The 25,403-nt window shown below is 40.8% G+C and overlaps 1 protein-coding gene across 6 annotated transcripts in view; it reads left to right on the forward strand.

The window, feature by feature from the left end:
- Positions 1 to 25,403, forward strand: part of ELMOD1 (ELMO domain containing 1) — a 135,897-nt gene that overhangs the window by 40,084 nt on the left and 70,410 nt on the right. For 2 of the 6 annotated variants that reach the window (XM_074981887.1, XM_074981878.1), the window contains exons 3-5: positions 18,234 to 18,379; positions 18,517 to 18,545; positions 20,826 to 20,923. In XM_074981887.1, coding sequence (XP_074837988.1) covers positions 18,234 to 18,379; positions 18,517 to 18,545; positions 20,826 to 20,923 — 273 coding nt within the window. Of the gene's footprint in view, positions 1 to 5,328; positions 5,470 to 9,213; positions 9,352 to 18,216; positions 18,380 to 18,516; positions 18,546 to 20,825; positions 20,924 to 25,403 lie in introns of those variants that run through there. The other 4 variants (XR_012642977.1, XM_074981914.1, XM_074981897.1 and 1 more) reach the window with 3 other exon arrangements.

A 25,403-nucleotide genomic window follows, 5' to 3' on the forward strand; every position in this document is an offset into this window, starting at 1 on the left:
GTTGAATGAGCACTAAGACCCTGCGGAAGGCAGTAGGTAACCCTCTGCTAGCTGGAAGAACTAAGAGCAGGTAAGCTGCAGCAGGCACAAAAAAAGAGAATGCAAGCAAGCATGCAGGCAGGGGTGGGTGCACTCACCTGCATGCTCCTGACATGTGGGGCCCCCAAAAGTGCAGGGCCTGGGGCAGTTGCCCCACCTCGTCCTGTGAACCGGATGGCTCTGCTGTGTGGTAACACTTCATTTAGTAAACTGAGGTCATGCACTACTTAATATTAAAAATCATGCTCAATCTTTCTCAGTGTATACATATTTGATTTTAAAGCCTTCCTTCAGACAGTCCTTGTCCACTTGATCAGCTCATCCATTCAGTCTCTCTGTGACACTGCCAGTGAGAGAAAATGAACTTTACAGCATGTTTGGAAGGGTAATCAATTTGCTTCTGGTGAGCCAAAGTGCAGCAAGTTCCAGACACCAAGCTGTTCTCAAGGAGAATGACTTGCCAGCTGTACTTCCTAGTAAGGGGGACTCCATCTTAAATGTCTTTACTGGTCTCGGTGCACCTTAGGTTTCTCAGGTAACGAGACCTCCTCCCACTTAATGGCCATTTGGTAATTCTGAAACCCTTGCAGATTTTGAAGGGTGAAGGGAAGCAGGTGCCCTCTGCTTGTGGAAGTGTGAGTCTCTTCCATGTTTCAACTGTCGTATAGATAGTTAAAGGCAGTGTAGCCTTCATTGTGCATAAGGGATCTGCTTGGGTCTGCAGCTTTCCACATTCTGCCTTTTAACATCCCTTTTGTTTTGGGATTGCTGTACAGAGGCTGTTCCTGAATTGGGACTGTCCCTATGGTCAGGTTCATGCATGCCACTGGACTTTCACATTTTTGTTGTGTACAGCAGAGAGAGGGCTTAAACATATTGCAGAGGGCATTCTCATGGAGGCATTAATATACCCTTCATTTGATAGATAACCCATTTTCAAATGGTCATTTGATCTGGTCAGTCAGTTACCAGATAATTTAGAGGAAAGTGTGAATTGAAGCCAATCATAAGAAAGGGTTGTTTCTTGCTCTGACTTCTTAATTCTTACAACGTGTAGGCTTGGGTTTGTTCTGTTTGCTTCCAGTTTGACCTCTTGCCTCCACACGAGCCATTTTTCAATCATCTCTGCTCACCACTGGGTTTTGATGGGGCTGCTCAGATGTCATTCCTTTTTTGATGTTTGGTATTGTTTCAGATACTACAGTAGAATTCATTACTTACAGTGTTTAACACCTGCTGGAGCTGGAGTGCATTTTTTCTTCAGTAAATCCCAGAAATTTGTTACCCTCCCTTGGCCTATCGCTAAACAGCTCCCAAGCACTAGCAGATATTATGGTATGTTGTGTCTTGCCCAGATCCCATCAAGTAAAATAAAAATCATTGAAAGAGTGGAATATGAAGGTGCAGCTCCCAGTATGGAATGCTTTTGAATTACTCTGTCCTGATGTGTTCTTTGGTTGCTATAGTGATTTCTTTCCTCCATGTAAAAGTGGATGGGCAAATCAGAATTCAGTAATCTTTGTGCCTGAAGAACTGTCTGGTAGTATGTCGCACAATTTTTGTTTTGGTTTGGCTTGTTTTTTTTTTAAAGAGCTTCCAGGTTTGTGGGAGGCAAATAATTCCCTGAGTAACAGTGGCCAACAGGGAACCTTTCTGTTACTTATTTATTTATTTTTTTATTTACTGAAACAAGGTACACAAATAAGCCTAGGGCCAGTCAAATTGAATTGTTTGTAAAAGTACAGCCCAACATTTTTTAAAGGTGTGGTTATTTTAACTGGGGCAAGCTGCTGTTCTGTACATGGAATGCAGCAATCTTATTTTTCAGTCTAAACAAATCAAGTGCCTCTACCCAGCAGTACAATGAGGAGCTCTTACCATATTGCACCAGCACCCAGTAGACAAAATGAATAAACATCATCCATACCTGATGTGACAGAAATAACGTCTTTTCCCATTGATTTCTGTATGTCTGCAGGGAAAAAATACTTCCATTGGTATCTAGTGTATCTGCAGTAATTAAAACTGGGCATGAAGGGAAGACTGTAAATATGGCAAACAACTGTGGATCTGTGGGATGGGTTTTTAAATGACAAAGTTTCAATTTATACCACACTTAGTCATTAGCACTGGGCATTTAATTAAAAAAGCATTCAGTTTACCAGAGATTCATGTGACAGAGTGTGTTTGAAAATCCCTCCTTTATGCTCTTCAGAGATTATTTCATGCAGGATAGGATTTTTCTCAGACATATTAGGGAATTTGGGAAATCTATGAGCTGGAAGAGGATTGATCTTTTAAACATGGATAAAGCAAGTACTATTAGCAATAAGAGAAATCAGTCATGATTAACTGGCATTTTAATGCTTTTCATGGTATTTGTACAGTCAGTTAATTTACCACTCACTGACACTCCAACCATGTTTTGGACAGGACATAGTATTTGTTTAACAGAATATTGGAATATGTGAGAGCTTCAGAGTTACCAGCCAATCAGTCAACCCTACACCTAATCTGGATGATAGAATCATTGAAACATAAAATTCTAGGGCTGGAAGGGACGTCAGGAGCTCATCTAGTCCAGCCCTCCACCCAAAGCAGGATCAATCCAACTAAATCATCCCAGCCATGACTATGTCAAGCTGGGACGTAAAAACCTCTATGGATGGAGATTCCACCACCTCTCTAGGCAACGCATTCCCGTGCTTCGCCACCCTCCTGGTGAAATAGTTTTTCCTAATATCCAACCTACACCTCTCCTTCTGTAACTTCAGACCATTGCACCTTGATCTGCCATCTGTCACCATTGAGAACAGTCTCTCTCCATCCTTTCTAGAGCTCCCCTTCAGGAAGTTGGAGGCTGCTATCAAGTCACCCCTCACTCTTCTCTTCTGCAAACTAAATAAGCCCAAACCTCTCAGCCTCTCCTAGTAGATCATGTGCTCCAGCCCCTTAATCATTTTTATTGCCCTCTGCTGAACCCAGTCCAATGCATCCATGTCCACTGGACACAGTACTCTAGATGTGTCCTCACAAGTGCCAAGTAGAGGGGAATAACTTGTCTACATCTGCTGACAATGCTTCTCCTAATCCACTCCAATATACCATTTGCCTTGTTTGCTACAAGGGCACATTGTTGACTCACATCCAGCCTCTCATCCAACTGTAATCCCCAGGTCCTTTTCTGCTGTACTGCTACTTAGCCAGTAGGTCCCCAGCCTGTAACAATTCTTGGGATTCTTCTGTCCTAAGTGCAGGACTCTGCCCTTGTCAAACCTCATCAAACTTCTTGTGGCCCAGTCCTCCAGTTTGTCTAGGTCACTCTGGACCCTGTCCTCCAATGTATCTACCCAGCCTCCCAGCTTCATGTCATGTGCAAATTTGCTGAGGGATCAATCCATCCCCTCATCCTGGTCATTAATAAAGATATTGAACAATACTGGCCCTAGAACCGAACCTTGGGGCACTTCACTTGAAATCGACTGCCAATCAGACATTGAGCCATTGACCACTACACATTGGGCCTGTCCGTCAAGCCAGCTTTATATCCATCTTACAATCAATGTATCCAATCCATACTACTTTAACTTATGAACAAGAATGTTGTGGGAGACTGTATCAAAAGCTTTGCTAAAGTCAAGGTTTTATCACATCCATTGACTTCTCCATGTCCACAGAGCCAGTTATCTCATCATAGAAGCTAATCAGATTGGTCAGACATGACTTGCCTTGCTGAATCAATGTTGACTACTCTTGAGCAATTTCCCCTCTTCCAAGTGCTCCAAAATGGATTCCTTGAGGAGCCCCTCCGTGATTTTTCCAGGGACTGAGTAAGGCTGACAGGTCTATAGTTCCCTGGATTGTCCTCCTTTCCTTTTTTTGAAAATGGGTGCTACATTTGCCTTTTTCTAGTCATCTGGGACCTCTCCTGATCTCCATGAGCTTTCAAAGATAGTAGCCAAAGACTCTGCAATGATATCTGCCAATTCCCTCAGTACTTTTGGATGCATTAAATCTGGACGCATGGATTTGTGTGCATCTAGCTTTGCTAAATAGCTTTTCTAAATCTCGAAGTACAAAGTCAGACAGCAACACACACATGCACGCATGCAAATACAGTAATGTCTCAATATTTGTGAACCTAAGGTTCGCAAATTCAATTATTCACGAGCAGCTGCTTCCCTAGGGCTCTGGGGCATGGAGCACTGGCAGCTGCCGTTTCCCCTGGGGCCCCAGGCAGGGGGCGCTAGCTGCTGCCACTTCCCAGGGCTCTGGGAAGGGGAGTATCAGCAGCAGCTGATTCCCTGGGGCTCCGGCCAGGGAGTGCCAGCAGCCAGGGGCTGCCATATTGGTGAAATTCAACATTCGCGACGGTTCTCGACATGGAACCCTCACAAATGTTGAAACCCTACTGTATTTTGCTATAATAAAGGAGGTCAGCTGAGTTCAACTACCATGGGTGGTGTGTGTGTGTGTGTGTGTGTGTGTGTGTGTCTAAAGTCTCACTGTCATGATTAGAGAACACTATGTCAGACACACTTTTGTACATGGATAGTTGAATTCAGATGACACAGCCTAATCCATTAGGAAAATAATGTTTAACACCACTTGATAGGGCTAGAGGGCTAATGGAGAGCAATATCTGACACCGTTTGCAAGCTTGGCTGAAAATGCTCACATGCACACTTAGAGTGAAGAACACCATCTGCCAAGTTATCACCACTCTGCTGCAGTTAGGCTTCCTGAGATCTTTCTTATTTAGCTACTCTCCAGGACCAACTCATCTTAAATGTGAGATCATAATAGTCTAAGGGGTTAGCTACACAGGTAATGCATACAAGTTAAAGCACATTAAACCTCCATTGGAAGCTCGAACTCAGAAATTGTTTCCATAGTTCACTGTAACCTAATCTGTGGAGCAATAAGTTACAATGCACTTAGGCCACTTCTGAACCAGAGTATCCATTGCAGGCGGAGCACTGTGGTAATGCACATTTGTGTTGCATCTTTAGTTAATTTGTCTTAACATAATTGAATGTCCCTGATAGACAAGCCTTAAATGATATGACATACAGGCATAACTGATTATTGCTTCTCATAGTTTTAAATCTGATGCCAGATAGTAGGAATTCTGTAGTTACTAGTATCCTCTTTTTTTCCTCTACCTTTTCACAGATGGAAGAGAATCCATGGTTAACATTAGCACTGCTGTGATCTTTCAGAGTAGCTTTGTTGTTTCATTGTGCTGCAGGCAGTATAAGGAAAATGGAGACCAGCATAAGGCTAAATGTCCAGCCCCTTTCTCTGTTGAAATAGCTAATGGTAGAAAAGAAACACTGAGAGGACGAAGGGAAAGAAGAACGGTGTGACATGCAGAAAGGAAAGATTGAGAGCTGAAGGTTTGAGAAAGTGGAAGAGCAAGAAAAAGAGGTGAGATAAGATTATGATACCCATGCTCAGTCTGGTGTATCAGAAACTCCAGAGAGAGAACACCTGAAGAAGTTCCTCTGCCATCTGAAATAATATGGAAAAGATTAGAGTTACAAAATTATAATTAAAATCCCTGTAACATTTCAAACACCTCTGTGGTATTCTGAAGCCTCTGGACACTGCTGTTTTGAGCTTGTTCCTGGGTAGACAGGATTTCTTAAGAGGTGGAAAAACCTAGACATGTAGATCTGGAAGGAATTCAAGGAGCTCATCTAGGATAGTCCCCTGTGCTGAAACAGAGCCAAGAACATCCCTGAGAGAGGTTTGTCTAACCTTTTTTACATTTTGATCTGAAGAAGCGTGTCTGTCCCACGAAAGCTCATCACCTAATAAATTATTTTGTGAGGCTTTTAAGTGCTACAGGACTGCTGGTTTGTTTTGTTAGAATACAGACTAACATGTCTACCTCTGTTACTATAGACAACCTAAATCTCCCTTTCAGCAGGTTAAGTCAATATATATAGAGAGCAGTAGATCACCATCCTCTTCAGAATAGCCTTTTATGTATTTAAAGACTGAACATGCTAAATTACTTCCTCATAGGTCTTGTATTCTAAATCTATCATTTTTGTTGCCCTCTTAACACTTTCCGTTTTGTCCACATCTTAGTGTAGCACCTCCTGGACACAGTATTCCAGTGAGACTTCATACCAGCCTCATGAATGAATGACTTCTCTTCTAAAATATGTATGCTTTTGACCTTCTTTGAATTTCCATCTTTGCGGAGAACAAGCACCTGCCCATATGGGTATCACTATATGACAGGAAGCTGTATGCTAAAAGTGGCACGTATCCTACTTCCTTGTCATTCAGGTAAAATTACTGCCAGCCACCTGCAGGTTCTTAGAATTCTGATGTGTAACAATTTGTGTGCAGGTTACAGTTTATCAAACTGTTTTTTTAAAAAGATGAGGTGGCAAAATTTGCAGATGATATAAAACTGCTCAATATAGTCAAATTCCAAGGAGAATGCAAAGAGCTACAAAAGGATCTCACAAATCTGAAGTACTGGGCGAACAAAATCAGAGATGAAATTCAATGTTGACAAATGAAAATTGTGCACTTTGGAAAACCTAATCTCAACTATACATATAAAGTGATGGGTCCAAATTAGCTGTTACCACTTCAGCGTTCTCTGAAATTGTTCACTCGATGCGCAGTGGCAGTCAGAAAAGCAAACAGTGCTGGGAATCATAAAGAAAGGGATAGACAAAAAAAATCCTATTGCCTCTCTATAAATCCATAGTACACCATTATCGTTAATACTGTGTGCAGATATGGCCACCCTATCTCAAAAAGAGATGTATTGGAATTGGGAAAGTTCAGAAAAGGACATCCGAAGTGATCAACAGCATGGAACAACTGCCATATGAGGAGAGAGAAATGAGATTATCACTTTTCAGCTTGGAAAAGAGCCAACTAAGGGAGAAAGTGATAAAGGTCTAGAAAATCATGACTGGTATGAAGAAAGTGAATAAGGATGTGTTATTTACTCATAGAACAAGAATTTACTCATAGACCTTGCCAGATGAAATTAATAGCAGCAAGTGTAAAACAAACAAAGGTAAGTATTTCTTCACAAACATGTAGTCAACCTGTGGTACTCCTTGCCAGAGGATTTTGCATAGGCCAAGGCTATAAAAGGGTTCGAAAAGGAGCAAGATAAATTCTTGGAGGACAAGTCCATTGGTGGCTATTAGCCAGGATGGGAAGGGATAGCGTTCTTCACCTCTGTTCGCCAGAAGTGGGAACGGGCAACGACACGGATCGCTTGATGATTACCTATTCTGTTCATACCCTCAGGGGACCTGACATTTGCCACTGTTGGAAGATGGGATACTGGGCTCAATGGACTTCTAGAGTTCTGACCCAGTATGGTCATTCTTATGTTCTTAAAGAGTGGAAGGCTTGATACCATGCTTTCCTTTGAACGCTGGATGATCTTGATGAATTCTGACCCATCAAGACTGGCCAGCTATGAAGTATTTACAGGAGGCACTTGGGAATACTGTGCTCGGAGTGGGTGTGTGTGGTAGAAAGACAGTGGACCACGTGAGCATTCCCTGGTACAGGGGAAGGTGATATGGGAGCAGTGCTGCTTTCAGTGAGTGTGGGGGCAGTCCTGTCCCTCCCTGGAGAGGTGTGGCTAGAGAGCAGCACACTCACTGGAATTGGCACAGTGTTGATTGGTGAGTGCAGGAAGTGGGTACGAGGGGAGCAGTACAGGTCGCCCCCATATGGTGCTCCTGTATGGGAGGCAGCAACAGAGGGTGAAGAGCTGAAGAGAGAGATCTGAGCCGTTAACTTCCCCAAAATACCCCTTCAAGCTTGAAATAAGGGTAAATGCTTCCTTAGAGACAGAGTAACTTTTCCTAATTCAAGTTATCCCAGTTATATTGAGCTTTTTTTGTCTAGTGCTCTGCATGTAACTCACCACTTTGAACTCAGCGTTTGGGCTAAGGGATAGAGTTACTTGGTTTATTTGTGTGTGCACATGCACAACCATTTGTGCATTCACAAGGGAGATCTGCGAAAGGCAGTGCATCTGCATGTGTACTAGTATTAATGCGTCAGGTGTCAAGCAATGACAATTAAAACAGGTTACTAGTTTGCTGCTATTAATATGGCCAAAATGGTAAGTTCATTTTGTGGCTTTCCTGATTAAGCATCACAGCTAAGTTATGTGTGAGATCCTTCATTTTAGCTTGTTTTTTTACGTTTTCTTAGGATTTTATTGGTGTTTATCACAAAAAATATTAAAAAGAGAGAAATTCAGGGCAAAAAAAAAATAACTGCATCTTTTTTTGGTAAATATCGGAGAGAGGAAAACAGATAAAAGCAAAAGGGATGGCATCTTGGTAACCTGAGGCGCCCAGATTGCCATTCCACTGTCTTTCCAGACTTGATTCCCAAATACCCAGGCATATGTGCATACTTATGTGTGTCTTCCATTGTCTTAGTGAACAGAGTGCCTTGCCTTTCCATCAAGAGTAACTATTATTAACATAAAATCTTCTACCAAATTTAATGTTCTGGATTTTCATGGACTTAATGGTCCAAAATAAAGGTGAAAATTGTTTCGAAAAAGCAAATAGTTTTTTATAAAGCTAGGAACTTTTCATTAAAAAATATGGAAGCCTTTCCTTCTCTGTTAAATATGCATAATACAGTAGATGTGTTTATCCATAACATGCATGTGTGCAATTCGTGCTGTGGAGGAACAAACCTTATCCAGCAGAAGTGCACTGACTTTTCCATACTTGATTTATTTAAAGTTTAATACTAAAGTTAATATTTGATACGAAATTTAATGTTAAATTAATATTCAGTTGAGTCACGAAGTTTTAAGTGTCATTTTGGACCCAATCTATGTAGTGCAAATGACTACACAAGACAGTGGTGAATCTGGTTCTGCATTTTTATGTGAAGAAAACATGCCAGACCCTCAGGAGGTTTGGGGGTGGAGGGAGGAAAGGGAACCTATTTCCACAAGAATTTGGAATGCATAGGGATATTTTGCCAGGGGCAGTCGTTTCTGTGTCATCCAACCTAATTCAGTGATTATACTGCAATGCTTCTCTAAAAGTTCTCAATCTCTTTTGTTTTACTTGGTTTCTAGGAATTTGTCGTTTATTTTAAGATAAAAACATAGCCCATTTCATCAGCAGTGTGCTTTCATTACAGGACTTCTGCAAGCAAGAATTCATTTTTATTAAAAAAAAAACACTGAAAGCAAATTTCAGTAACTTTCATACCATTCTCGTTGTAAAGAAGACTTCCACTTTCACAAGGTTAAGATGGACCACTAGTATAACCTTACAGGTATACAAAACAGATTATTGTTACATTAGCTGCCTAGTTAAAATTAGTGCATTTTGCTCTATTAAAAACAGCTGCTGTTAAATATGTTATGGTAAGTCTCATATGCAGTATCTTTGTTCTGTAGCACTGTGATCCATTTTTAATAGCTGTACAAATAATAATAACATAAATATTCCAGCTTTAATCTAGCTCTTTTCATCTGTAGATCTCAAAATGCTATGCAAAGGGGATCAGTATAATTATCCCCCGTTTTATAGGTGGGCCATAACCATTCTTAGTACAAAATGTACATAAAATTATTCTGGTGAAAAATTGGAAACAGAAAAAACAGGAAGAACGTCTTGTACAACTATAGGCATTTTTCATCATTGAACCCAAAGTCAAAGCAATATCACAACTATCAAGTTTTTATTGATATTTTATCCGTTTCTAAGAACAATTGTTCTCCATGAAACTGTAGAAAAATCCTCCTCTGAGGTGATTTATATGTCCCTGTCCATGGGCTGTGGTGTTTGTGTGACTGTCCTGCATCCTGACCAAATAGCCTTAAAACTAAGCGTTTAAATTTTAAAAAAATCTGCTTTGTTAGCAGTAGTGACATATTTCCCTATCAGACCGCATTAAAATTAAATAAATAACAAAAAGAATTTACCTCAGAAAATAGGTTTAATTTATTGTATAGGTATAGGTCTATATAAGTGAATAGGTGTAACCGTTAGGTAGCGTCAGTTGATATTAATATTCATTAGGCTATAAATATTCATGAGGTTAAGATTTAAAATTCTTTGATCTGATAGGTTAGGTTAGAATGCTCATGCATAGGCAATGAGCAGCTGTGTCCTGGTTGCTGGGGCAATGCAGGAGCGGACCTGACAGGTACAGGTGTCCAACCAGGTCCGCCCTGGCTCCATAAATTCCGGAGCGCAGCCCCCTTCCAGTCAGTCCGTCGTCGACCTCGGGAGGAAGCGGACCGAAAGAAGACATCAAAAAGGACTGAGTTTAGAGTTGGACTTTGGCTGTAGCCGAAGATCATTGGCGGAAGAGCCAAAGCTGACCGGCGTGTCAGTCACTCGCCAGCCGCCGTGGGCCAGAGAAGACAAGAAGAGAAGATCAGAAGAGCTCCAGCATACAAAGAGCTGAAATCATTTGAAAGGCTCCGGTGCTCTGGAGTGATTGACGTGATTTGGTTGTCGCTTAATTTATTCATACGTCACTCACATCCCTCGATATGGCATCACGGACAGGATGTGTGACGTCAGGTGCTGCGTGTTGCCCTCGGAAGACCAGTCAGGTCCAAAATAGGGAACTTTCTGATTTGTTGTTCCACGCCCAAGAAGAAGGGGGTAGTAAAGTGGAGTATACATTTGGATTTGAAGGTTCGGACATGATCAGAAACATTACAGAGGCTGTTACTCTTTCAGGGCTAGCATGTCTGATAAGCAGCCATAAAAATCTTAGTTTTTACCCTTTAAATAAGGAAAGTCAAAAGATAAGAGTATCAAAAGAAACCTCAGGTAGGAACCCCGGAGGAAATTATCCGGGACATAAAACACATAATTCAAAAAAGTAGGATTAATCCTGCAATTTTAAAGACCCCAGCACTCCTGAGACCGGGGGCAAGGGGATTAGAAGTTTTGAGTAATATTAGGGAAACATTAAAAAATGTAGGCAAAAAGGGAATGTTTGGAAGAGTGACCTACGACAAAAATGTCGTGGCAGGGACTCTCCTGACTCTCCTAGTAGATTCTTTAAATAGACTAACTAGGCTAGAATCCACTTTAGAAAAAACACTTTGCAAATCGGTTATGGAAGTCATAGACATCCCTATTGTCAAATCAGACCAGGCGGAAGCACTGCCTGTGGTAGTCTCTAAGACTGTAATAGATGATAAGGGAAAACCCTGGTATTCTTTATAACCCTTTAAGGGTAATAGGTGTCGCAGTAAAGGGCTGACCAAAAGGCAGCCAGCATAGGCGGTACCACATTTTGAGGGGATAACCTTTAAATAGGAACACCCCCACTTAAGTAAAGGGGATACCCTTCTAATAGGCAAACCCCGCATATATTGGGCTCTCCCCTGTTTGGCGAGCAGGGCAACCCATTTAAATAAAAGGAGTTAGCTTAGCTTAGTGCAGGCAAATTTCCTTATTTGGTAAAATCTTCTCCCCAAGGTAGTCGGCCAAGGGTTGAGCGACCTGGCGAACCTAAGGAAGAGCCAGGAATAAATAAATAAATATAAATACATAGCTCTGTAATAATTATTTTCATTTTGCAGCACGCAAAGAAGAGTAACATGGTCGCCCCGAAGTTCAGAGTAAGTAGAAGGGGTTAGATAGTATAACTGTGGTTACAGTGTTACATTGTTTTGAGGGCTATCAGCTTAATAGGCATTAAAATCCTGTGCTAGGACTAGAAAGGCAAGGGTTATTTTAGATTTGTAATTGTTAGGCTAGTTTAAGTGATAAATCATCCCTTCAATTCCCTTAAATAAAATCCCTGTTTGGTTTTTAAACTTTAATAACTTGTCTGTTGTTCTTCCTTGGGCGAACATATAACTTGCAGCGGCACTAGTTACACACCCTGAAAACCCTGTTGTGACTAGATCCACCGTGTACAACGAGCAGGGTCGCGGGGTAAAATCCTGGGAGCATTGGGATAGGCTCGTCTGTGGCTTGGCCCGGTGCTCTGGAGTGATTGACGTGATTTGGTTGTCGCTTAATTTATTCATACGTCACTCACATCCCTCGATAGAAACCAGATTCTTACTAGTGATGCGTCTGCATCATGAAAGCTCATCACCTAATAAGTTATTTTGTTAGTCTTTGTAGTGCTACATGACTGATTTTTCGTTCAGTAATGAAAGATAAATTGTAATGTTTAGGTTCAAGGGAATGAATTAACAACAATCATATAGTAGTCACAAATGAACTATGCTGTTTCATAAGAGTAATTCTGTGTCAGAAATAAATATTTTGACTGAGCAGCTTGCTTGATCTTAGATGGATCTTTTTTCTGTATTCAAAGAAGAAAGAACCGCTATGGGCTATGGACATTGCTGGAATAGAATTTTGTGGAATCCATTGCACACCAGTAGCATATTGTTTTAATTTGTTGCACAAATCAGTGATCAAAAAGCAGAATTTTTGTCTTATTCTATTTGTATCCTATCTAGAAGTGCTCTCGGATAGAATTCCTGTTTGCTTCATTGGGAGTTTTGTCCTTGTAGGAATGCAAATGAGCGCTTCAGGGTTCTACATATTTCATTAGGTGTCAGTTGCTGGATTGTGCTTGTTTTGTTGTTTGAGGATAGTAACAACCACAGTGACTCATGGGACATATGTTAAAGCTGGATTTATTGAAATGTCCAGCGTTAGTCTATTTTTTCAAGACGGAAATCAAGATTGTAGAACAGGACATTCAGGTGACACATTTTATTCTTTCCTTCCACATGATTTAGGTTTCTAATTGCTGTGAAGACCTTAATAATGTCTGTGTATCTGTTTAGTGGTGGGATTTTTTTTTTCCTGGCTGCTGTTTTGTTTTCTCTCTGAATACTAAGAAATTGATTGTTTGGCATATATTTGAACAAATTCCTCACATTTTTAATGTGTTCTCATATGTGTTAGTGCTTCTAATATGGAGAATATCCCAATTTGCATAAATTTGATTCAGATTTGTATGGGAAGGAAAATATATTTTAGATTATGTGCATACTACGGTGTATGCTGGTATAATTTATTGCTCGGGGTGTGACTAAGCACCCCCTCCCCTGTGAAACACAAATTACGCCAACGTAAGCTCTGATGTGGATGGTACTTTGTCAGCAGGAGAACTTCTCTCACTGACATAAAATATTTTCATCAGCCACAGTGTAGCTGCACTGATGCAGTTGCAGTCCTGTATACATTAATAAAAAAAAAAGGAAGTCTTCAGGCTTTCTAACGGAACCAAAACACAGGTTTCCTGTGGTATAAATACCATGGACACATCTAGAAGAGGACATGTAGGCAAATTAAGACAAGTTAACTGATGGTGTAAAATCAGACCACATCAGTTTATTTAACCTTCCTGTAGATGTTCTCATTCAGATGTAAAGCGGCCGTCCTTTGTTTTAACTTAATCCTCCTTCGGGGTGATTAAGTTAAAGCGAACTAAGAACCTGCATAGATGTTTATTGTACTTTATGGTTACACTTTTAGTTACTGTGAGTCAATTTTCCTTAGGTTATGTCTACACTAAAAATAGCACAGCTATAGCCCTTACCCACTCAGGTAGTAGCCACAGTGGTGCAAGAATTCTTCAGTCAACCTGGGCTACATTCACACACAAAAAAGCGGATCAAAAGGGTGATCTGCCTTTTCAAAAGAGAGCATCCATACAGCCTCCGCACTTTCGATAGAACATACTAAGGATCAAAAAATCAGACACTATGAGGACTGCTCTTTTGAGGAAAAAAAAGGGCCCATGGTATGTCTACATACAATTTCTTTTGAAAAAAGGCACGCTTCCTGAAACGTTACTGGAAGAGCACTTTTGAATGGAGCAGCATTTGCTTTTGATTTAATTTTGAAAGAATGCTTTTTGTGTGTAGACGCTCTACTGAATATTTTGAAGGAGCCCCTTCTTTTGAAAAATATTTCGAAAGAACTTGCTTGTTTACACATGACCCTAGTGCAACCACCACAGACAGACTCAAACCTGGGACCCCTGTAACTTAGTGCAGGAGCCTCTACAGTTTGAGGTAAAAGCCAGCTTGCTTCTAGCTAAGGCTGTAGAGGAGTCTCATTCTTTCTCTCTGTAAGTGGTCTAGGTGCTACTGCACGGGACAGTGAACCGCACCTCAGGTGTGTAGGTTATTCTCATCAACATCAACAGCCATGGGCTCAGCACCCTTTGGTGTCAGATGCCTCTCTTACTATTTCCTTCCATCTTTCTCTGTCCAGTGTGGAGTGGCTTAGTTTCTGTACACTAGCTCCATACCAGTCTACTATATTTACGCATTGTCTGTGGGATCTGCCTGTCCTATTCAAATCATTAATTATGCCAGATACTAGGGTCTTGACTTTTCGGTCATTGTACGTTCTGCAGATTTGCCCTAATAGCTGTAGCTTCTGTTGTATAACCTTCTGCAGTAGGTTTTCTTTTGGCTTTATCTTCCTATATAATTCCTCATTAGTGACTTTATGCATCCATTCTATTCTCAGGATGTTTCTATAACAACTCTTCTCAAAGGCCGATATCCTTCTCTTCAAGTCTTTCGTTATCACCCATGTCTCACATCCGTACAACATGCGGCTGAATATACACATTTTCAAGGTGCTCAGTTTCATTCTTAAGCTAAATGCTTTGCCTTTCCAGATCTTATCCATCGCCTTCAAACATGCTCTTGCTTTTGTTATTCTAGTTGCTATTTCTTTCTTACAGTCTAGATCGTGTCATGTGAACTTTTCTGTTTTCTAGTTCAATCCTGTCTACACTCTTCTTCCTTCCTGTTTCCTTATCTCCAGATACCATTGTCTTCATTTTATTGATGTTCATTATCATCCACACTGCTTCCCTGCTTCATTTAGCATTTGCACCATTCTCGCTAGCTTCTGTTCATCGTCCTTGATAAGTATGTCATCTGCTAACCTCTGCCATGAAGCCTCTAAGGGTTCCTTGCCAGTCCCAAACCTGGATAAAGGATGAGGGTTGGTCAGATGCATGTCGATGCCTTGATCATAAAACAACAATATGAATGAAATACGATGCCGGTATGACTAACTGATAAAAGATGCCTGCTGCGACATCACCCAGCTAAACAAGGTCCACTAATGCATATATTATCAATCGGAACATGGAATGTCTGAATACTGTGCGCAACTGGAAAGTTAGAGCTGCTTGGAGAGGAAATGGAGAGATACCAAGACGATATACTTGGACTGATGGAGATGTGTTGGACGGCATGAGAGATGTGGGTTATGCTAGTGCTGTCTAAATGGGGATTTAGATTGTTTTAACTCAGCCGCTCAGGTCTGGCTGTTTTACACTTTTGAGTGATCTAGTGATGCCAGTCTAATTATTGATTAGAGGCTGGGCCTAAGTGTCTCAGTGTAGATGCGCCCATTAGGACCAATGTCTGTGTCTTGTGATGTAGCTGTGCTAGAGCTACACTCATTTACGCTGGTTGGGGGTTGGCATCCATACTGATAACTGGCTCTGCTAGCTGATGATCCAGAGCAGTGAAGACCAATGTTGATTCATTTTCATCATCTGAGTCAGATGTCACCAGCAGAAGTCTGAGTTTCTTCTTTGTTGGTTCAGATTCTGTAGTTTCCATATTGGAGTTTTGCTCTTTTAACACTTCTGAAAGCGTGCTCCATACCTCACCCATCTCAGATTTTTGGAAGACACTTCAGATTCTTAAACTTCAGGTTGAGTGCTGTAGCTATTTTCAGAAGTCTCAAATTGGAACTTTCTTTGGTTTTTTTTTTTTTTTGGTTTTTTTTTTGTAAATCTGCAATGAATATGGACTTAAATGAACAACAAGCACTGGGTCATCATCTGAGACTGCTATAAAATGAAATGTAGGGCAAAAAGTGGGTAAAATGGAGCAGGAGTTATACAATTCTCTCCCAATGAATTTATTTATTTATTTATTTATTTTACGGCGTGTCATCAACATGGAGTGTGTCATCTGGAATGCACGAACCGAAGCTCGAAGGGGTCAGTGTTCTCTGTAAGCTGTGCACCTCAATGGCTGCTCAGGAGAGATTCATAAACCGCCCAGCTGATTATCAGAGTGCCCACAACTAGGTTTTTAATTTCTACTGGTGGAGCACATTCTCACATGCCTTGGTTCACATAAAAAATTCATTCCACACATGGAGAGAAAAGATTAAAGGGAACATTGGAAGGGTATAAGGTAGATATTCTACATAAATTCCTGGCAATGCAGCCTCCAGAAGCTCTCACTTTCAGGTGACGACATTGCTAAAAAAAGGGAAGCAGATAGCATTATCTCCTACAGATGTAAGTAAACTCATTTGTCTTACCACCTGGCTGAATGAAAAGTAGGACTGAGTGAACTTATAGGCACTAAAGTTTTACATTATGTTTTTGAGTGAAGTTATGTAACAAATCTACATTTGTAAATTGAGCTTTCATGATAGAGAATGCACTGCAGTACTTGCATGCGATGAATTGAAAAATATTTTATAATTTACAGTGCAAATATTTGAAATCAAATAATATAGTGAGCACTGTACATTTTGTGTTCCTTGTTGTAATAGAAATCAATATATTTGAAAATTTAGAAAAATATCCAAAATATTTAACACATTTCAGTTGGTATGCTGCTATTGTTTAACAACGTGATTAAAACTGTGGTTAGTTGCAGCTAACTTTTGTCAGTTAATAATTGGATGTCCTACTTCATATATAAGCTTAAATTTGAGGTCTATAGCCAAATATATAGAGTCTTAATGATCTGTTTCCAAATATTCTTGGCACTCTACATATCATTCATTACATTACTTCCTTTACATAAAATTATAGTAGAATGAGACATGGAACTTAAAGGATAGCTTCTTTTGAGCCCTTTTAACATAACACAGTTGAAAATTAGTGAGTCATGCTCCTAATTATCAGACTATTTTTGTAATTAAACTGCTGCTTCTGAAATTAGGGCCTGTTCCTTTGTAATACTGAGCACTTCTTGAACTTCCTTCCACTCCTAGTGAAGCAAAGAGAAGTTAAGGTTTGATCTTCTGCAGGATGTGGCCCTTCATGTCCACAGCAGTGAAAGAGCTACATGGATGATTTGCTCAGAGAATTCTTTTCTCGGATGTGAAGGTTTTCCTGCACATAATCATCACAGTTCTATGAAAATTGTTTTAACTGCAGGCATGCGCTTATACCTTTTCTAATTAAACACAACCAATAATGATAACTGTGGCATATTTGCTAACATCACATAGCTCACTTTGTGTGTCGTATCCTTTCCCTCACCTTTGCCTTTCTTGCCTATTTAGACTGTAAGCTCTTTGGAGCAGGGACCGTTTATTACCCAGTGTTTGTTCAGTCCCCATCCTTGGTTTGTCCTTAAGCAGTACCCTAATAAACACAATGAAGCATATTGATAGAATTTTTATTTTAATAACAAAGAAACATGAATGTAAAGTAGAATACTCCAGAAATGCATCTTATCCAGGCTTCTAGGAACTTCTAATTTTATAAACACAGCAGTTTCCCTTCTTCAAAGGCTGTTCAAATGTTGGCCCTTACACAGGAAATATCCCTTCTCAGGATATCCACTTAAACATATGGTTAAAAGATGATTCAGTGATTTCCCTAATTAGACCTATTCATTCTGTTGCACCCTAGGAATTAGGTAAGTATCATTATAGTATTAATTAGTATTAGCAGTCTTCTAATGTCTCAGTCCAGATGAGAGGTTGTGACTGGCCCCTAGGGTGTTGAGAGTTTGTATTAAAACAGGATATAGAATTAAGAAGTGGGGTCTTATTTGATGTTACAATAATAAAATAATTTTGAGTCCCATACACTCCTTGTTATATGGACATCCTTCTTGTTGGCATTAGTAAGACTTACTCATGCACACAAACGAACTTATATTAAAGGGTGAGGGGAAAAAATCATAAAACTAAAATCATTTTAAGGATTCTTCTGTGAGATAATTTATGGTTTGCTTTTTTGAAACTGAAAGACCTGATTCTTCAGACCATACCTGTGTAAGTAATTTATTGCAGAATTATACTCCATGTGTTCCGTGCATAAAAGCTTTGTCCTTTTTGAGGTACAGTTAGGCATCTTAAAATCTTACTTGCTTGTTTTTAGACAAATGCAGTTCCAGATTCTCACTTTATGGTTTCCTTTGCCAGAATGTTTGTTCAGGTGTGCCTGTACTTCTACTGTACGTGTTTATGGCGCTGTCTGAAATTTGTGATGAGAAAATTAACAGGACGATGTGAATTACAAAGGATCTGTTACAATATCAAGCCAGGAGCGAGCAGAACTATGAAGATAGGTAAGTTTAAAGTACCTGGTCTTCCTCACATTTTTGTTCTTTGTCCATAAGTGCAGCCACTGCACATGCACAGTGTATGTTGTTTGGGTTGAAAATGAACTGAGATATTTACATTTTTTTAAATTTTTATTTTACAGAGACATCGCTGAGGGGTTCAAAAAATAAGGTGAGTGAATGTCTCTCTCCTTCTTTCTCCCATATACTTTTCCACTCAGCAGTTCACAGCATGCCTCTTTCCAATTTGTAAAATGAAATTTTACTGTAGATGAAAAGGTGTTGTCAGAGGGTGTAGCCCTCATTTCCTGACTGGCACCACTCCCTCCTGATTGTGCTGGGGGCTACCTGGAATCTAGCACCGGTTACTGTGGTCTGCACATCAGCACTCTGGTTATGTTCCTATCTACTGCTCCTTTTTCTGCCATTAGAACACAGCCTCCTCTCTGCAGCTCAGACCTCTGTCTGTATTGTCATCTGTTTCCACCTCCTAAGAGAAGGTAGGAGCCAGCCGTTTCCAGCAGCCTGTCATTTCCTCAGTGGTGGTGGGATCTGAGCCACAGTCCAGAAACCCTGTAAATAGCAGCCTCTCACTGCCCCGCTGTAACCTCTGTCAATACTGTTGTGTTTCTGTAGACCACTTCCTCGTGCCCCCGGCACCTTTTCTACCCTCACCTCAGGGCATTCAGTCTCAGCAGCCAGCCAGGAGCCTGCTATTTATATTTGCATTACAAAAAAAATTCACAAAATAAACTAACTGGCATCTATCCCATATGCGTTACAATGTTGATAATGGAAATGGAAAGTATGGAGCTACCTTCTGAGAGGTTTAAAAAATGTGAGCTCTGAACAAAACTTGAAAGAATTGGATATATTACACCCCCCCTCAATCTTCTCTTGAGTCAATAAGTCTTCAAATGTGTGAGAGGTTGTTCTAAAAACCTGTGATAGATTTGATAAAAATTTACAGGATAGTGGGACAAGAAGTAGTAATCTTAGCTTCCAGGAAAGGAGGCTTGGGTTAAGTGTTAGGAAAAGCTTTCTAACTGTAAGAATAGGTGTAAGCACAGAAACAGGTTACTTAGGAAGTTGTAGTATCCCCATCCTAGGAGGATCTTGAAGAACAAATTGAATAGTCTCAGCAATAGTCCAGGTACTTCTGCCTTACCATAGGGGACTGAACTAGATGACCCCTTGCAATTCCTTCCAAACCTACATTTCCAGGTTTCTGTTCTATATATGAATCCCTGCATACATGGACATGACAGATGAGGTTGCCAGAGCATATTCTCAAAGGATTGGACCCATTCAGAATTTCTCTGAGATCTTGTTATATTTTGATCATTCAGTGAGTCAGATGTGCTTTCCATATAATTCCCTGTAGAGATTGTGCATCTGTAGTCTTTGTGTTAGGATCACTTAGACATTCCCTGTGGGGGGGGACATATTTGCTTTATTCCTATATGCCCATCGTGTGTCTGTTTGCTTACACAGAACTCCAGTATGCTATGGACTCTGGTACTTTAATACCAGATGGAGAACAGAAGTGCAAGTGTAAGATCTGAGTTAGTGGTCTGTCTAGTTCTTGTTAGACAATAGCCCACAGTGTAAAACACCTTCACAGTTGGTAGCTACCATAAAGATGTGTAGTACTGAGTGAGCCTGGGAAAGTGACCTGGCTCCCCATCAGGAGGGAGGATGAGTAGACACATTGGAAGAGCTGCCTAGGATGTACTTGTTCTGTGAGCAGATGGAAAGCTGGGTTTCCAGGGCTTTAGTCTAGAACAGGGGTCTGCAACTGAAATCGCGAGAAGAGCCATTTTTTCAAATTCAGTTACAAAATCAATCCTTCAAGAGCTGCAATGCACATGAATATGAGACAGTCCTTAACAAATAACAGCAAACCGTGCTTTTTATCACTCCTATTTTAATAACAGCGCAGGCGCGCAAACAATTATTTGTACCAGTTAGGAAGTTACATTACCCCATCTCCAGGCTGTACCCTCCTAAGCCCCCAAATCCACCCCCCCTAAGCCCCAACCTTCCACCCCCAGGATTTACTTGCCTCAGCGTGTGCAGCTCCTCTGCTGCTTCCTGGAGCCTTCTTGGCAGGCTGCGCAACTCCTGCAGGGGCATGCTCGGCCATCCCGTCTCTCCTGCTGGCTGACATCTGCCCATATGGGGCAGCTCCCTGCCCGCCTGGCTTTCACTTCTGGGCTCCCCGTCACCCCTGACTGCCCAGCAGCTCCAGAGCTGCCACTGCTTAAACATGGAGTCAGTGGTGGCAACGCTCAGAGCCACAAGTGGCTACTTAAAGAGCCATGTGCAGCTCTGGAGCCCCAGGTTGCCAACCCCTGGTCTAGAAGCTTTCTGGGGCATCACATTTCACCATAGCAAGTATCCACTAAATATCATCTTATAGTAGTTAATTTATATTAAAATGTATTTCCAGCTGCTGCAAACTTCAGTAAGTGTTCGTCCCGATGCCATTGAAAAAACTATAGATGACATCATGGAACTGAAAAAGATTAATCCAGATATAAATCCACAGTAAGTTCTGATATTTGTTATCAGAGAATTTGGAACTATTGCTGTCTTCCGGTCTGCTTTATTTTTCAGTGTGAAACTGTTCTGTGCTTCTTTCACAGTATTTCCCCAGACAAATAAGTAATCGTTAATGGTGCTTGTAATTGCCTGCAGTACTGGGCCTCTTCACCTGGTGGTTTTCTGAATCTTGCTGTATTTTACAAAATGATCTATAAACTATATAGTAGTCATTTCCCCCTTTAACTTATCCTGGCTGGAATTTTGGCTGTGACATGATGATTAATATTATTTGTTTTCATGTAAGTGCCACAAGAGGCTAAAGACCAAAAGTGGTGAGGACTTCAGTTTTATGTTTCATGCTAAAGATGGTATTTCAAAAGGGTGTTCTGATTTCCAGGTTACCTTAGTTTTCTAAGTGTCCAGCTTGAGACAATTTATATGGGCTTGATTTTGCAAAGTGATGCACACCTTCTAAAAATAAGAGCGTTCTAATGTTTCTTTTCTTTAAGCTGAAAAGTGGATGCTTCCTGAAGGAGATGCTGTAGTTAATCACAAGTGGATGAGCTAGATTCTGGAAGCCTGGATGAAATAACACTGCCTGTGTTATGCATGTTATCTGTATAACATTGATGTAGCCTGTAGGCTCTACAGACTGGAGCATCACAAAAGTCCTGTCTGATTTTAAAAATCTGTGAAGGTGACTCAAGTTGGGCACCCAAAAATCACTAGCCGCTTTTGAAAAATGTTGGCCAACATGTTCAACAGCAGAGTAGCCCCAGGATTCCTGCTAGGACTTGACACAGTAAGAACTCGGAGGGAAGAATGCCATCGTGATCATCACCAAATGATTACAGTTTCAAATCCTCCTAATTATAATGGCCACAATTTAAGGCGTCTTTAAAATATGGCATCACTTGCTGAGGGGAAAAAAAATAAATTTGAATTGCCTGGGGTATTAGCTAGGCCTGTCAAGTGATTAAAAAAGTTAATCAAATTTAATCTTGCTTTTAAACACTAGTAAAATACCAGTTATTAAAATATTTTCCTATATACTGATTTCAGTTACAATACAAAGTGTGCCGTTCTCACTTGATATTTTTCGTTATAAATATTTGCTTGTGAAAAAAATAGTTTTCTGTTCACCTGATACAAATACTGTAGTGCAACTCTATCATGAAAGCTGAATTTACAAACATAGAATTAAGTACAAAAATAACTGCATTCAAAAATAAAACAAAGTGAAGTTTTAAGAGTTCTACTTCTCATTTAGCCACTTGCTCAAAACCAAGATTGTTTACATTTGCAGGAGATAATGTTACCCACTTCTTGTTTCCAGTATCACCTGAAAGTGAGAACAGGCATTCACTCAGCACTGTTGTTGCCAGCATCATGAGATATTTATGTACCAGATGCACTAAAGACTCTTATGTTCCATAATGCTTCAGCCACCATTCCAGAGGACGTGTCCAGGCTGATGATGGGTTCTGCTTGATAACTGCCCAAAGCAATGTGGACTGATGCACGTTCCTTTTTATCATGAGTCAGATGCCACCAGCAGAAGCTTGATATTCTTTTTTGGTGATTCAGATTTTGTAGTTTCTGCATTGTTCTTTTAAAACTTTTGAAAGCATGCGTTACATCTCATCTCTCTCAGATGAAGGGCACTTTGAATTCTTAGATCTTGGGTTGAGTGCTGTTGCTATTTTTAGAAATCTCACAATGGTAACTTGTCTGTGTTGATTAAATCTGCAGTGAAAATGTTGTTAAGCTGAACAACGTGCTGAGACATATTCCAAGATGGATATTAAATGAAAGACGGGGGAGAAGGAAAGTAAAATAGAGCAGGAGATATATACTTCTCCCCCAAGGAGTCCAGACATGAATTTAATTCATGTATTTTTTCATAAGCGTTATCAGCACGTAAGTATAGCTGCAGGAATGGTGGCCAAAGAATGGAGGGGCATAATGTTTAACTTATCTTCTGCCTAAATACCTTGCAATGTCAGCTACAAAAATGACATAAAAATGCTGCTTCTTGCTTTCACGTGTAAATAAAAAGTAGGTCGCATTCTCTCCCATAAATGTAAACAAACTTGTTTGTCTTAGCAACTGGCTGAACAAAAAGTAGGACTGATGGAACTTCTGGGCTGTGAAACTTTATGCTGTTTTGTTTTTCAGTATAGTTACGTAACAAAAAAAAAAACCTACATTTGAAAATTGCACTTACATGATAGAAATTGTACTACAGTACTTGTATGAAGTGAATTGAAAAAATATTACTTTTGCAGTGCAAATACTTGTAAGAAAGTAATATAAAGTGAGCACTGTACACTGTGTTGTAATGGAAATGAATATATTTGAAAATATTAAAACACTCGTAATATTTTAACACGTTTCAGTTGGGTATCTATTTAACAGTGTGATTAAAACTGATTGTGTTTAATTTTAAAACTCTGATTAATTTTTTAGTTAATTGTGTGAGTTATCTGTGATTGATTGACACCCCTCGTATTAACACTATCCATATAAACTTAAAACTGGCCCCAAAAAAAAGGTTAAAGATAAATGTCAATGAATCTAGCTGAAAGAAGGTACTTAGTAGAGACCTGCTGATTGGTGGTAAGTCCAGTGTTGTTTAACATCTTCATCAATGCTGTAGAAGGGTTAGTAAATGGAATAATAATTAAATGAACAGACAGTGTCGGACTGAAAATTGTTGAAGAGAATGGTCCCATCCAAATCAATGAATTGCTTTGTAAGGTGGTGTGGTTCAAAGAATATGGCTCAGATTTGGGAAACCTGGTTTATATTCCCAGACATGGTATTTACTTGCTTTATGTTGGGCAAATCACTTAATCACAGTGTGCCTATCTTGGGCCTCTACTTCTTTGACTGTCTGGGGACTCTCCTTATTCATTTGTACAGTGCTTTGAAGAGTGCAGCCCTAGGATTTAGGCAATACTTTAATAATAATTGAGACTAGAGGCCCACTTGCAGCTCCGCTTGCTAGAGGAAGTTGGGCTGGCAGAAAATTGTAGTCAGAAACTTGTTATAATATGCATCCAAAGTGTATGGCCCAAGCCCTGCACTGGCCGGGGAGGAGCTGTGTTGGAGGGTCGGGGCCACAGGCCCCATGCTGGCCAGTGGTGGGACTCTCTGGATGGATAAGTAATTAGAATATTTAAATGAGTCCCTGAATAAGGGAGCAGACTCCCTGTGTGTTCGATGCCGGGACCCAGATCAAATCCCTGCTACGAAACCCAGCCCGGATAATGCCCACCCAGGTAAGCCTCTGGACTCCGCCCTGAGCCTCCTGGAAAAGAGTGGCTAGCAGGAACAATGAGACTAGGACAAGGGTGAAAGGTTAAAAACAAAGTAACTAAAAATTTTATTAAGGAACACAACAAGATTAAAACTATAACAAGTAACAGTTTCTTAAATGCAAACTTTCTTATGCTCTATTGATACGTACATTTACTTTTGCAACTGTATCCATTTGGTAACTTGTTCTCAGATCTTGAATTGATTTTATTTTACCGCAAGAAAAAGGATTTGGTTACTGGAATAAGGGAGGAAGGATAGAGGGATTATGGGATGAGGGTTGTCAGGGTTTCAGAAATCCCTGCTGTCTCCTTCCAGAGCCGGGGTGGGGGTGCTAAACCCCACCTCCGTGCGGGGTCAGGTTGCTAGCCCGACCCAGGAGGTTGGTACCCAAAGGCCAGTTGGGACTGTCCCTTTATGTTGTGGGGGTCCCTGGTACCCTCTTAGTGGGCCCAACTAAGTGATCCTGGGAGGCTTATGCTCTTCCTCAGGTCACTGGGTAGGATTGACAGTTAGGGAGGCAGGGTGGCAACGCCTTCTCCTGCAGTTTATTAAGAGGAGGTGAGCAAGGGTAAGGGAAAAAGGACAGAAGGGGAAAGGGTTAGTTAGAGCCTTTACCTTATCATTAAAACATTGAGGGTAAAACAACTATAACATTTATAACAACTTAAACTTATTAATGAACATTAATTAGTAATTATATGTGCCGAAGTTTGGCTACAATGGTAAACCCTGCCTGGGATGTCCAGGCCCGGCCTCAGGGGGTCGGGCCCCCTGGGCACTTCCCTCCCCTCGTCAGGGAAGGGAACAACGAAGGAGCAACCCTCCGTTCCCTCGTAGAGAGTCCCAAGTACCCAGGTGGGAACAGATACAGTTTAAGGATTAAAGCAAGTTTACATGTCCAATCTGGTTATGCAAGGTCCAGTTCAGTTAAAGTCCAGTCCGGTGAAGCGATGACAAGATGACGGGCGGCAGGAGCGTAGGTGCCGCAGTGGTGGCAGTCTCTGGGCTTCAACTGGCGAGCACGCAGTACCTCACCCTAGGGGTGAGGCCAGTTCGCCGCTCGCCAGATCCACCTCAGAGCTGCTTGTTGGCGGCGGGGTTGAAGGTGCCGCTGTGATGGCAGGCTCTGGGCTTTAACAGGCAAGCGTGCAGTACCTCA

This window comes from Carettochelys insculpta, chromosome 1 (assembly GCF_033958435.1).
Source record: "Carettochelys insculpta isolate YL-2023 chromosome 1, ASM3395843v1, whole genome shotgun sequence".
Lineage (NCBI taxonomy): Eukaryota > Metazoa > Chordata > Testudines > Carettochelyidae > Carettochelys > Carettochelys insculpta.